Here is a 15,008-nt window from a genome sequence, read left to right on the forward strand (position 1 = left end):
TTTTACGTATAATTTTGAATATCATACATTAGAGTTTAATTTTCAATATAAAAAAATATCAAAACATTTCCAAAAAACTTGAAACTCTAACATCATCCAAAAATTGACAATCTAATCGAAATGATTATCGTGTGTACATATTGATTTACTAAACAACATTATTTGTGATATAAGCTTACATGATATAAAATGGTTGACACCAAATATTTCAATGAAACCAAACAACCACGGTTAAAAAACACACACAAAACACATAATATGATGTTGAATTCAACTAATAAAAGTCGCATGAATGGGAAATAATATCACTTTGGTTATAAACATTCGCAAGATCGAAAACAAGATTTATATTATAATCTAACATAGTGACATAATTAAAACGAAGAAATAAATTCTAAGATTTGTGGCCAAATTGGTTCTAATATTGATATTTCTTATGCCGAAATCGACGTTTCCGATTCCAGTCAACCAAGTAGTTTTGTGTTTTGTGCTTTAGCCTTTGGTTGGAAATAGGAATACTAAGGAGTGGAATCATCACCAAGCATGCAGCACAGAATAATAATAACAGCAGCATATTATGATATTTTCATCTTCACATGTAGAACATGCAACACTGTATCAAATGAAATGAACCAAATCCTTCAAAACACACATGAACACACTATTTCAGCAAATCTCAATCAAGCTTTAATCAATCTAGACTGCAAATAATACAAATCAGCAAGATGGGGGCGATAATGCCGATTTACGGCTGAATTCCCATTACCATCTCCCCTTGTACTGAGAAAGAATAAGGCCCCATGAACTGTGACTTCTTTTTCTATAAAATACACCATTGTGAACTCAATGTGACTCCAAGTTAACACTATATTTGTTTGGTTAGTGGTTGCAAAAAAATGTATTGGTATGCTTGATCTAGAATTCAACTGGAGAAGTATTAAGAGGTAGATCTCTGATAGTCGATCACAGCATTGGTTGGTGCCTTGGTTTTCAATATCATTTCTTCATACTCGTCCTTGGGATTCGATAGAGCTGTAATGGCACCGCCGGCTCCAATGGACGCCTCGCCGTTGTGTATCACTACAGTTCTGATGACAATATTGAGATCAAAGGTTTGGTTATAAGAGAAATACCCGATGCATCCAGAATAAATGCCTCTGGAACAACTCTCAAGAGAGTCGAGAATTTCCATTGATCTTAACTTTGGTGCACCTGTCATTGAGCCGCCAGGAAATGCAGCTCTAACGCAGTCGACAGCACTGACGTTAGGTTGTTTCTTGCCTCGTACGGTGCTTACCATGGTGTGAACGGTAGAATATGACTCGATGTCCATAAGATGAGGCACGTGAACTGAACCGGGCTCACAGATGCGTCCAAGGTCATTCCTTAGAAGGTCAACAATCATCAAATTTTCGGCTTGATCCTTTTCACTGTAGATACAGACGAGTCGTGAGAAAAAGGGGATGCTAACCAAAAACAAAGAAATGCTTGTGTTCTTTATCCCTTATATATCAAATCAAAGGAATAAATATCAACACGAAAGACAGTTTCACCCTCCATAAAATTCGCATGTCACGCCGGACTTCTTTCCAGACATTTTTTTGGCTGGAAAAAGGGCACAAGTACCAACACGAGATTTTACACAGCGTAGGAACTATTGAGGAACACTTCTTAGTTTAGGACCTAAAGTACCACAAACAATAAACTCTAGGAACCGTAATAGCGACGGTTATCCAAAAATATTATGTCCTGCAATAAAAATATGAAGGCTTTTCTAAATAAATCACCCCGTTTCAGTACCTGTACTGCAATTTTAATCTGTTCAACTCGTCTTCACCCTTCGACTGACCACGAGCTATGGTACCTTTAATCGGTTTCGCTTCTAAAACACCATTTCTATCCAACCTCAGGAACCTTTCAGGTGACGAACAGCATACACATAAATTTTCTTTCGGAAAATTGAACCAGGCAGCATATGGGGCGGGATTTTTTTCTCGGAGATTGAGGTAAAGTCCCAAAGAGTTTATTTCCCCCACTTTTCTAGTCATCTGTGTAGTAAGACATAACTCATAGCTTTCTCCATTTCTAATAAGTTTCTGGCATTTCTCTATGTCTTCCATGTATTGCTCCCTTGATTTCTCAGCTGAAAAGGTCTCTCCAAACGAGGCACTCGTAGAAACTGAAGATGCAAATGATGAGGACTTTTTCAATAGATGAACTTTCATATCAAGAAGCTTCTGTTCGACCTCATCAAGCCATAGGGTTTTGGTAGTGTCATTATCAAGTATGGATGTGATATAAATATCATCATGCAGATGATCCACCACTACAAGATTATCCGCAAAAAAAAGGCAGGCATCGGGGGCACTGGACTTATGACAATTAGATGAAACACCACATTCAACTTTAAGATCGTACCTGCATTCGAGGGTATCAGCAGAAAAATGTTTAACCTATTCTTTCACATCTTACTACATATTATTGAAAACAAAATAATTCAATACATTGTTATATCACATAATATCAACAGTAAAAAAATTTATCAACCAACTCAATAACTGGAATTGAGTTTTCAGTCCAGCTAGATATTTAATCTTTTTATAGAGGTTCCAGAAACAAACCATCTTCCAACACGTATCTAATTCAACTTTAAATTAGGAAAAAAAATTGAATAGTTGAGAAATAAATAATGAAATCTAGGGTCCTTTGTTTTAACAGAATCATATTATAGCAAACGGAACAAAATCAGACCTGCATGGGGGGGAATCATGATATCACAAATCTAAATGGCTTGCTTCAATGGCGAAAACAGAGAAGGATGATCACAGCATAGTAGCCAAGAAAGTCGATGTGTGTCATATGCTGTATATCTGTTTGGAAAATTTATCATAATAATATAATCTGTGGCACCTTGAGAAAGCAAAATAATCTAAACCGTCTTCTGATCGGAATATATTTACTTCATTTTATCTACATTTTCACTTCATTGCTACTTCAAGAATCCTGATTCATATAGAAACAACCAACATATTTCACGCGTACTTCCCAATCTCAATGATAAAAATTCAACATGTTAAACCCGATGACATAAAGAAGACACGAATTAGATACCAAACATGAGAGAACTATAACGTACCCAATGTAACCAACATAACCGCCATAAAAATCAAAAGGTAATCCTTCATAATCTGATGCATCATAGCAGAATGACTGGAGCTCCTGAAGCATGGGAATGAAAATGCCTAGTGATTTCTAAAAAATATCTGTAATAATCATCATACCAAAAAAAGAAAAGAGGATCACGGAAGGAAGAACTGGCTTAGAAGACTGATATATTGATCCATTAAAGCCATCTTCTGTTTGATACAATTTAACATGATAATAAGTTATGATCGTATTTCCATACATTACCTTATTCAAAAAGTCAAAAAATCCATTTTCTAGAAAGGTGGTCGAAGTACAGCCCTCAGCATCTTCAATCAACAGGTTGCCTCCACCTTTACATGCAGAATCGCTGAAAGAGGTAGCCACATGCATAGTTTCATGCGAAGGAACACATCGTTTACACGACTCATTCGGGCTATTAAAATGAAGTCTCTAAGAATCATTGCTACAAACTGAATATTTATGTTCTAACCTCTTGCTCAATAATTTAAAAGTCACTTGTCTCCAAAGTGGCCCACCTTTACCCCCCATAAATGAAAAGCGAGCCCTGTTCTACAAATATGAGGGTTCATCATCAGAGAATAATATAGTAAGGCAAAACAGCATGTAACCTATATCCAAAACAAATTGTCCAAATATGGATTATTTCAATCCATGTAAGAACTATGCATTAAGCAACTAGAAATGAGGTAATAACTTCAAATCACAAAATTTATCTTTATTCTCTATATCTCAATGAATGAAAGAAAATGAGAAAAAAGTAAACACCTTAGAGAGAAGTGGTAATCATAGAAATGAGGGAATAAATTCAAATCACAAAAACTATATTTATTCTCTCTATCCCAATGAATAAAAGAAAATGAGAAAAAAGTAAACACCTTAGAGAGAGAAGTGGCAATTGTACAAAGGAATAAAGGGAGAAAAGAAATTTTCCAAATGACATCCTTTAACTGTATCTCCAAAACACAGCAGCAGAAATATAAATGGTCCAAACAACAGAGCATTCAACGAGGATCAAGCGGGAAATCAAAAGTAAAACGAGAAATTAAAAATATTTAGAAGAAAACCATTTCTGTTGAGGAACTATCCAGCCAAAAGGTATTTCCAGCCTCGCGATCACCAAACAGCTCACAGAACATGTTTTTGGCCCCACCAACTTGGCTCACAGGGCATTCAAGTTTTCTCCATTTCAACTTCAAATACTTTACAGTTTTTGGTTGTGATAGGTTCAATATGTTGTGCATGCTTGCAGGTTTCTCATTACTGAATCCATTCACCAAATGCTTGTTTCTCGTAACATCTTGGAAAAATTGAGTCTCATTAGGCACCTGCATGCATGCTAAGTAAAGTTCACCGCTCAGAGTGACTGAAAGACCATGCTATTAAAACACATGTATGAATACGTGTGAGAAATTCCAAATCATATCCATTCAGATGAGAAAAAATGTAAACTAATCTTAAAAGCAATGTCAAAAGTTAACAATAATATAATTTTTGAAGTAAATTACCAGCATAGTTAACATTCCTCGTGCCATTTGGGGATGATTTCAATCTACACCAATAGTCCTTGGTGATTGCGGCAAAATTTTTGAATATTTGCCTCCCATAACAAGTAGCGATGCTCTCTGGATGAAACTGGAGAGGGATGACACAAAACTAATTATTAACTAAAAGTAATACAACTTTATTTCACTTAAATTCAGGGAAAATGCCAACCTGTAAGCCATAATGAGGCTTGTGTAAGTGCATGATGCCCATAAGTATCTTTCCACTCTGTAACTCCTCGGGGTTAGATGAATGCCATCGCAATCTTTTGTCCGATGTTGTCGGAAAAAACTTGGCGGAAACTTGGGAGTCCACTGGTCCATCAAAATCCTGAGAGTTCTGAATTCCGAGAAATGGAGTTGTATCAGAGGTCGAGGCCCAGGCAATAGGTATGAGTTCTTTTGGAAGTGACCTTTGATCTACAACAAGGGAGTGATACCGAACCACCTGCATCCAGTCAGCACATAAAGCATTCAAATGAAGTCTCCTCTGTTCTTTACAGATGGCAGTTATGATAAAAACTAGCCACGGTAGCACACGCTACACATGTACATAAAATATAAAATAAAAATAACATGTAATAGATTTAAAACAAACATATAGTAATGGATATATAGGTACGATAATAAATGATACAATTTTGTTATGTTTATAAAATAACATCAAGTGATACAATGATATTATGTTAATATTATACCTCTAGCTTCAGTTTCTAAGGTATTTCATCGGGTCCTTTGCTCTTTCTATAACCCTAAAATTTAAGATATTTGTCAAGAAACCATTAACCACTGAAATCAGGAAGTACCAAAGAAAAACATTTTTCTTCAAAAAAGAAAGGAATATAAAATGCTCGGTGGTCCACGCTATCATTCATTGGCCACGTTTTTAATGAGAAAAAGGGAATAAGGAGGTTTTTTTTTTTTTGCAAATTTGAAATTTGGCCATGCTAATGGACGAAATAGTTACTATCACCTTCTCAGTCTAAATAAATAGAAGAGATAAGATAGAAGAGATATCAAAAAATAGAGTTTAGACTGTTTAGTAGACATATTTTGGAGTAGACTTCATAATATTCTCTATCCAGCATTCATGAAGTATCCAAGCAGAATTCCCTCTGAAATTCATATTATGGATACCAAGAATAGCCGTGTTCAAAAGAATTTCATTGCAAAAATTAGAGCAATTAAACATGGCCATCGGTTTTAAAAGTGAAAAAGGAAAATTCATTTAAAATACCTATTATCTCTCCCCAAAAGCCAAAGCTTATACAAAGGTTCAGCTTTTGGAGAAATAAATGGTTATTCAAGCTCTCTGTGCTTTGAGAGATACATAAATGAAGAAAAAATGAATACATAAGAGGAAAGGAAAACAAAATACATTGAAGAATACTGTTAAGATGTGAAAAACACGAGAAGAACGGGATAGGAGTAGCAAAGCAAGAGAACTGGAAAGTATCAGGAACAGGACAAGGCTTCAGCTCCTGTTGTCTCTTTAAGTGGCTAACCACATGAGTAAACCAATCTCAAGTTTTTTCCTTCGGCGTTCCTAATGCACTGAATTCGTAAGGCCTAGTCAGCCGTAGGAAATAACTCAAAGTGACATAGAATTAGGGGTGAAAGGTGAATCATTTGGCTTGCGAGGCTGATGAGCAGGCTCAACTGGAACTCAATTAAGATTGGATTTTTTAAGCTCAAGCTCAAAAGTTGTTATTCATGAGCTTGCGAGCTGGTTAGGAAACTCCAAAATATTTTTAAATTTTAATAATACAAAGTAAGCTTTAGTATTTTAATTTTAATTTTAATATATTAAAAGCTCAAGTTCATGCGCTCGAGCCCACGAGCCAAACTCGTGATCTCAGCTTGCAACAGTTCATGAACAAATTTTTACACCCCAATCCGAGCTTGTGAGCTGGCTCACAAGCCGAGCTCAAGAGATCAAGATCCATCTTTTGGGCTCAATTTTTTAGTCAGCTTCATCTCGGTAACAAACCTATATACAATACTTGATATATCATACAACACAAACAAAGTGCAGCTACCACTGCTCAAGTAATCTGGTGACATTATTTCGTGGCAACTTTTATGACTTGAAAGAAACATTTTGAAGAAGTAATCATGCACATATACGAGGGTATGATAATCCAATCTCAAGTGCAGTTATGCCAACCTTGAATCCAGAATTTCGGCCAGAAGGAATTCCATGGAACAATTGACAACCATTGTGGTCAATATCACTGTAAGGGTGTGAAACAATTAAATAAAAAAGAAGTAAATTTATGGCTAACAACTGAAACAAATAACAAGAAAGATGATGGTATATAATATGGATCACCTCTGTGAGTTGGAAGTTGAAAAACAATTTTGATCAATAGATATTTTCGCTTGTATCACCTCATATTATTTAACAATGTATACAAAGAAAGGAATCCACGGCAAAACTCCTTAACAATCAAAATACAACTACTTAGAAAGAGAAGATGTCCGCAGACGAAGAAACAAGGAGATCTAACCTCAACCGTCCATGAACAGGTTCTGGAGCATGGACAACCTCAGCACCATGCACGAAACCTAGAGCCTGTAATATGTACTTCGGTTGAACATCAAAACATGGGATAACAAAAAAAAATGCATAAATCTAATTCGTCACAACAAAGCATGCACTTCCTCAAGGCATTGGTTATTCAAAAAGTAGAACAAAAGGCCACAGCCAAAACTGCAGCAAACTTCAAAATTATAAAACAGAACATAAAAAAACTTGATAAATCCTTTTTTTTTTTCAAATCAAATATCCATGATATTAATATGTCAACTAGTTAACAATTACATCCAAAAGAAGCAAAGGCAAGGGTAACAGATGTCAAATCTACCGGAGTAAAATTTAAAGGAATGGAAGGACAATCATTCATAAGGAAACGTGAGCTGTGTAAAACAAAGAACTAACATGCAAAGGAGTGGCGAACAATGTATACATACCTGATGGCCTAGGCAAACACCTAAGATGGGGATGTCACTGCATTCAAGCAGGAGCCTTAGGCATATCCCTGAAATATTACAATCGCATGACCACCTTGAATAACAAACAAATTGTAGCATGTTTTAGTTACATAATAGAAGACAAAATGCTATGGTAAATTGTTAACAGTTTATTCAATTGTATAAGCTGAAATTATTGAAAGCAAGAAACAGTCTATTTCTTTTTTGAACCTGATGTTGCACCAATAAATTTATTTTTCTCATGCTCAACGAGAAAACAGGCTTAAGTCAGCTGGACATAGTTTTAATAAACCTAACTATTGCACGAAAATAAAAATCTTTTCGTAAGCTTTTAAGCACACAAATACCGCTATTAGAAAAGAAAAAGATTCGTTAAATGTTTTTACTTCGGCAAATGAGTCCAATCAGTGAATCTGAGTTTTTCTAAATCTCAGCCTCATTTTGCTATCAAGAAACTATGGCTTCCATGTGCATTTAGCCTCCTTCATTCTGCAACAGTGCTCAGTATTACTATCTAACATCATGTGTTGTGGAAAGAGGTGTAGCCAGAAAAATGTACATACATTCTCAGGATTGTTCAAGTTCCACTTCACCAAAGGACAATTTAGAAGATATTCATATTGAACATAATGTAAAGTCAAGTAGTATTCTAAACAGCGAGTAAAATAGTTAGCATACTTTTTAATCTAACCTATATCAGCAGCACATGCTGGAGAACCAGGACCTGGAGATATCACAATATTGTCAAATGCCTTTTTTTCATATAGAAAATGATAAAGCTCTTTCCAAGACCACTCATCATTATGAATCACCACTGGAGACACTGGTACAGTTACAAAGAACAAAATCATCATTAAAAAACATCATTTCCCCATAGAAAGGCATCTATCAATGAAATGGATACTGACAAGAACATGGGTATATTAACCAATTCATTCTCTTTTCTAAATCAAATTGATCAAAAAAAGAACCTAGTTAACTGGACTACTACCAGAAACCGGGAGGGGAACCTAGCAATTAATGGAAGCTTTATTCGAAAAATTTTGACCATGATAAGAGAAATAAAAGATGGAACCGACATGAATTGGATGGCTACTCAGAAAAATGAATGTCATGAATGGGGCAATTTGTATAATGGCTTATTTGTTATACATATATCTGTGCTTGAAGATTCAAACCGTATTGTTTTTGATAAAGGAAGTTCACAACATGGTGTTTCTGGAAGTTGAAATGAGTCCATGATAGTTGCTTTACCTTGGAGATTATACCGGGAAAAAAACCTAAACTGATTATTGTATAAATACAAAAACAAACCTCAGATTAACTTTGTTCCGAATAAATTGCGAAAAATACTGTCTTCACAGGGTAAACGTAGAGGGCAGGCTAACAGTAAACAGGAACAACAACACGAACAAATACGAGCAAAAGACTCGAAAATTGCTGGAATCGATTATCGACTATAATTATCCATCTTTAAGTCCCTTTTTCCATATCTCTTGCAAGGACAACACAGAAGTGTTCCTCATGTAAATTTGAAGTTTATTATTATTCCCAACAACTTATACACATAGATGCCCGTAATCAACGCCAAAGTGCAGGAAATAAGATATCAACCATCAACAATTATGCTAAGTTTAAGGTAGCACCACTGTAAATTGATTCCCATTGTTTCCAAGTTATAGTTACAGACTTACAGATCCATTACATAAAAATATCAACGAGCCTTCAGTGAAGAATTTCTACAAAACGCGTAGAAATAAGAAACTCGTGATTCATCGTAAATTACCTACAAAAACTAGTTCTAGCTTCCAAATTCCCGATTACCAACCTAAATGTATATTTACTAAGCCTATAAAGCATTAATTAGCAATATTACAATTGAAACTCAATCGTTCAAATTCACCCCACTCCCTTATCTTCATCTCTACGTCCGCACGCTCAATCTATCACACATATCAAACGTGGGTTCATCGGCGAATTCCTTTGTACCTTCCAAGAATGTGCAAGAAATGCCTCTGTAACTAATAGATGCTACCAGACAACTAAGAGCATTCCAAAAACTGCATGACAAAGAAAACAAAGTAAAGCTTACATCCATTGATGATGGAGAGCTCCTGAAAAATATTATAGGTGTAACTGTCATAATTATCAATCAACAAGGTTCTTATAAAATCCAACTTAGACGAAGGTTCGCGCAGCCACTTCTTTGCGGAATACGATTCTTCCAAGCGCCCAGGAATTAAATGGCTCGAAACCACGGCTTTTTTCAGAACTCCCTTCTGTATTTGAAAATTGCCATTCTGATCCAAATCAACAGCTCTATTACAAGCACTAGGAAGAAGCGAACTCAAATTCTTGTTTCGGGAAATGTTCTCACGACAAGATAATGAAATCTCGGATGAAGGTGAACACAAAGTGAAACTCATATTTATGCTTCAAAAAAATTTTAAAAAAAATCTCCAAATACTAACAACTTCCAACGTCTATCTACTCCCCTGCAAAACACGAACCAAAAAACTGCATCACAACCTCATCTTTTCCAAAAAAAGATATCATTTTTGACAAACGGGTAATCAAAATCTGCTACATAACAATAAACTAAGTAATATGAATTGGGTCTACGCTAAAATTAACAGAATATAAAGATATCCCAGCAGATCTCCGAATCTCGCAAAGATTAATTGAGAAAAGAACATATCTTCAACATTATGCAAAAAAGTCTATACCTGGCGAGAGGAAATGAAGAAAAGGTAATGCTTTTTTTCCCCTTTTCTTTTAGTATTTTCCCTTAATTATTCAGCCTCTCATTCTCTTTGCTGTTAGATGAGGCGTATGGTTGCAACCACCGTTTTCGAACGAAAAGAGGCGGCGGGTATTTCTTTGTCCGCTTCCAAAATTCGTTGTTACAATTTTAGGAAAATCTCGTGGCCACGTGGCCAAACGTAAACTGTCCCTCCATTACCGCTACACATCCAAGCATTTCTATTGGATCTTGTCCAAAGCAAACATACATTATATGTTACAATACTACTTGGACGGATCACGCGGACAAATTTTGTGAGAATCATTTTCAACTCGACTTTGATATGACCAACAAACATTTTTCATTGCAAGTATAGATGAAATGGGTTTACTTTCGGATATAAATCAATAAAACTCTCTCACAAAAAGTCTAATGGATTGTAATTATTCTGTGAACGTGCATTATGTAAATTGCAAACCAGTGTGATCAATTCCGGTTTGGCTCATCGGACCAAACCGTCCGTAACTAAAAAATTCATGTTGTGATTTTGTCGGCCCCGTTGGGAGGCGGACCAAAAGGGACCGACCTATTTGAGCCGTGCTGTGAGCCAAGGCGAGACGGGCTGGGCCAGCCCATCAATTTTATTATTTTTTTTTCAATTTTAAAATTATATTCTAATTATTATTTCTAATAATTTATGTATGGTTGAGAAGGAATAATATTATAGTTGTAAAAATTATGAAAGCACAAAATTGTAATTTGAAATATCAAAATTAAAAAAAATAAAAAAATAAAAGTGTAATATATATCATATAAGAGCAATTTTGGGGGAAAAAAAATATGGTGTCATCTTTTCTCTAATATGCATATCCATTATATATGGTATACATTTATGCATAATTGATTAATTTTGAAAATTATATTATTTATATTTGTTTCTATATAGATAATGAATTTTTAAATACGTATATCATTTATAATTATTTGTGTATGATTTATTTAATTTTATTTTCATAATTTTTCGTTTTATTTTTATTTTTGACGGGTTAACCCGTCTAACACGCAACCGATAATGGGTTGGATTGGGTTGAGAATTTTTCAACTCGTCAAGATTGAGAGCTAAGGAAGAGTGAGACGGACCTGCCCGAATCGACATCTCTTATGTAAACCCGAAATCTATGAAGTAATTGGTTGAAAGTTTTAATAAGATGTACATGGTTGAATTCACAATTTTATCATACAGTTTACATTTACTTCATCAATAGAATATAAGTACATAATATAATATAATAAATTAATGAGATAATAAATTGTGGATGATTTTGAAATGAGATAAAAAGAAAAAATATTTGAGAACAAATTATGTGAGATTTTTTTTAAAAAAAATTTGTTAGCCTGAGTGCTCTGTCTTCTGTATATAGTGTAGAATGATATGTAATATGGATATAATTTTATAACATGTTGATACAAAATTCCTTTCTACATATGAATTGAATAAATAGATTTTTTTTTATTTAAAAAACACTCAATAAAATAGTATTCATACTAAATAGATTGAAAACGATTATTTTAGGCGAGTTTTGATATGGTGGTCAATTATCATGTGTACTTATGTGTGTACTGCTGACGCGATATTTTTTACATTCAATAAATGAACATCACATCAATGATCAACCGATGCACATATAAGTGCACATGATGGTTTTTCATCATATCAAAACTCTATTTTAGATTGCTATTACTTAAAATTTACAAGAAATTTTAAGTAAAATCGTTAATATTATTTTTATTGTTTTCAATATAATTAATTTGAAGTTGTCTGACAATTATATTCACATCATAATACCAATTCGAGATTTTCTTGTTTATTATATTTTGATGTTTAAACAAAAATGTATTTAGTTAATTGTTTAAAACTATATATCATTATATCATCGTAACTATGTTAAAATTTAAGAACATGCCACACCCATGCGCTACAAAGATAGTAAATTATCGATTGAAGCGCAATGAGAAAAACTAAATAAATTTCAATATTAATACTTTTTTTCTCTCCATTTGATAGCGACCGTTTGTAATGTAATATATCAAAATGTTTGCTGAATGCTGATACTGTCTTTTAGAAATATAATAACATTGTATCGATTCGGATATCTTTCAACCAAAAAAATCCTTGATTTTATTTTTTTTTTTTACAAAATGTTCTCCCTATTAAGAAAACAATTTCTCTTATTCATATTTTCACGTGAAACGTCTTCAATGGTATCAACATTGTCTTTTTCATACGATAATCACATAAAATGTGATATCTGATTGTTTCTTCATCATCATTATCATCCATAGAATCTTTTTAACTTTGTTGTTTTGGTTTTCTTGTTCCCCGCTTGCCAAAATACTGGTTATTAATCGTTTGGTTTGAGTGATAGGATAAGTAATCCATAGATAAGTAATATAATATAAATTAAAAATAAATAAAAAAAATAGTTAATACATTATTTGATTTGATGGATAGATTATAATTTATTTGATTAATTGATGTAAATTTATTAATTAATAAATAGATAAATAATATGACGAAAATAAGGCAAAATTAATTGGGATAAGTCATACATAGATTAATAATACAGCAAACCAAACAATGTCTATAACCTGACTCTGAATTAATGTTTCTTTTTTTCTTTTTGTTTCATTTTTTTTAATATCTAGATAAATGATTTTGTGTCATTATTATTTTTATTATAACTAATAAAAATATTGAACGTAATCTTTTCACACTTAAAAACAGTGGGATGATACTAACCGGTAGAATACATCTCATTTTCATGGGTATATTTTACATGAATAATGTTATAGATACAACATATATTGATGTACAAATTTGGTTGTACATGTAGCATTACTCTTACTTATGAATCTCACATTTCTCGTTTTTATATGTGCCTCAATCAATACCTTACCAATTCCTCCTTCCATATACAAACAAATTTTAAGATATAATTTTATCCTTGCTTTTTTTCTAAAACCTATGTCACCCACATGACCACGCCTATTCAACTATATATAGAAAGAATTGACAATTTCTTAGATAATTGAATTAAATAATAGCCAAGAAAACAGAAAATTGTTGCTGATGTTTTTTACAATATGATGGATGGAAGCTCAATATGTTAATTAATAAAATAAGCCTAAATGTGCGAGCCCAAGATACAAATGTTCAAGCCCGTTAAGCACTCTTAAACTCAATAAATAGAGGAGCAACTCCATATTCAAAGTATATTCTCATTTTTCTCTCTAACTTGAGCTCTCTTATTTTTTGAGATTATCATTGTGCTCTTTGCTGACTTGAACGTCGGAGTGCCTACGTCAGGGAACCGTCCGACGCCTCTGACGTTTGTTCGTGACGCAGGTGACAATCCACGAAGTTTCAGTTTACGCACCCTACATTGCAAGGTTCAGCTTATGCACCTTACGCTGGCAAGCTTACGGACCTTACGCTTACGAGATTCTGCTTGCAAACCAGTTTGAAAGAAACGGTGTACGTGGTTGGTTATGTAAAATAAGCAGCGTTGTCCTTTGTGTTGTAACACCACAGACAACACAGTGCAGCGGAAATTTAAAGCGTAAATAAAACACAAGTAATTAATTTTGCACGAGTATAAAAACTCGTGCGGGTGCCTTAGGGCTAAATATTACTAGTAAACGTAAGATCAGTCTTACAAAGCAATCCTAGTAATTTTACGAAAAGTCATTAAATCCTAAATTTTTCAACAAATTGAGAAATCAAACTTGCATCCTAAAATACAACAGAGTAAAAAATAAATTGGATGCAACTCCCGTAGCCTAAATTGAAGAAACAAAAAAGATCTTCAACAACACAGTTCCCACAGTGTTGTCTCTGATGTCTTCAACACGAACGACAACACGGGGATATGCAACAACGATGGTTGCAAACCTTGCTTCAAAGTTCTTCAAATTCTTCAACAGAATTCTTCAGAGTATGCGCAGTATATTATCGTCTGAAGTCCACTCATCTTGTGCGTGAAATCCCCTTTTATAGATTAGCATTCAAATCTTGAAGATTTCCTTAGATAGAGTCCTACATGAATAAGGAAACATGTTTTAGTAGGAAATAAACTCTATCAAATCTTGCAAATCAAATCTTGATAATATCGAATTATATTATATCAACAAATCACCTTATCAAGACATGATTTAAACTTAGGCAAATATATCTTTAACATAATCGATACATACTCAGGATATTTACCATATATTTTATCTTGTCTAGAAAACAAAATCTAATCATATCAATTAATACAAGGGCCGAAAATATCAAGGAATAAAATTCCTTTTAATCTCCCCCTTTTTGCTTTCTGGACAAAACATTGCACAAGAATGAACTAATCACAAACTCCCCCTGAGTTTAAAAATCTTCTCCCCCTGAATTTTAAAGTCTCCCCCTGAAGTGTTGTCCCTCGTGTCGTAACACGGTGGATAACATGGTCAATAACACATGGGATTCTTTAATTCATATGTCAGAGCATAAGTGGGGTAGAAGATGT

At 33.9% G+C, this 15,008-nt stretch overlaps 1 protein-coding gene across 3 annotated transcripts; it reads right to left on the reverse strand.

Annotated features, from left to right (window-relative positions):
- Positions 1–640: 640 nt before the first annotated feature.
- Positions 641–10,781, reverse strand: LOC140882318 (aminodeoxychorismate synthase, chloroplastic). Of its 3 annotated transcripts, XM_073288255.1 has the most exons (15): positions 10,430–10,781; positions 9,882–10,198; positions 9,693–9,763; positions 8,395–8,526; positions 7,683–7,750; positions 7,220–7,284; positions 6,877–6,943; positions 4,882–5,157; positions 4,674–4,800; positions 4,233–4,504; positions 3,638–3,717; positions 3,412–3,514; positions 3,137–3,219; positions 1,801–2,418; positions 641–1,430 (listed from the first exon to the last, which is right to left on the reverse strand). In XM_073288255.1, the coding sequence occupies exons 2-15, from the start codon at positions 10,127–10,129 to the stop codon at positions 938–940; spliced, it is 2,703 nt and encodes a 900-aa protein (XP_073144356.1). In that variant the 5' UTR covers positions 10,130–10,198; positions 10,430–10,781; the 3' UTR covers positions 641–937. The 3 variants fall into 3 exon arrangements, with proteins under 3 accessions (XP_073144356.1, XP_073144357.1, XP_073144355.1); XM_073288256.1 differs by lacking the exon at positions 9,693–9,763 and having other exon boundaries at positions 8,395–8,427; positions 9,796–10,198; XM_073288254.1 differs by lacking the exon at positions 9,693–9,763 and having other exon boundaries at positions 9,796–10,198.
- Between the last annotated feature and the right edge of the window lie 4,227 nt (positions 10,782–15,008).

Source organism: Henckelia pumila, chromosome 2, assembly GCF_033568475.1.
Source record: "Henckelia pumila isolate YLH828 chromosome 2, ASM3356847v2, whole genome shotgun sequence".
In the NCBI taxonomy this organism is placed as follows: domain Eukaryota; kingdom Viridiplantae; phylum Streptophyta; class Magnoliopsida; order Lamiales; family Gesneriaceae; genus Henckelia; species Henckelia pumila.

What these genes read in the sequence shown, in the direction of transcription:
- LOC140882318 (XM_073288254.1), bottom strand. Translation starts at nt 10,129, where the DNA reads ATGAGTTTCACTTTGTGTTCACCTTCATCCGAGATTTCATTATCTTGT. An exon ending in GCTCTCCATCATCAATGGAT is followed by an intron (nt 8,527 to 9,795) that starts GTAAGCTTTACT and finishes TAACTGTACCAG; the next exon opens with TGTCTCCAGTGGTGATTCAT. An exon ending in AGCATGTGCTGCTGATATAG is followed by an intron (nt 7,751 to 8,394) that starts GTTAGATTAAAA and finishes GTAATATTTCAG; the next exon opens with GGATATGCCTAAGGCTCCTG.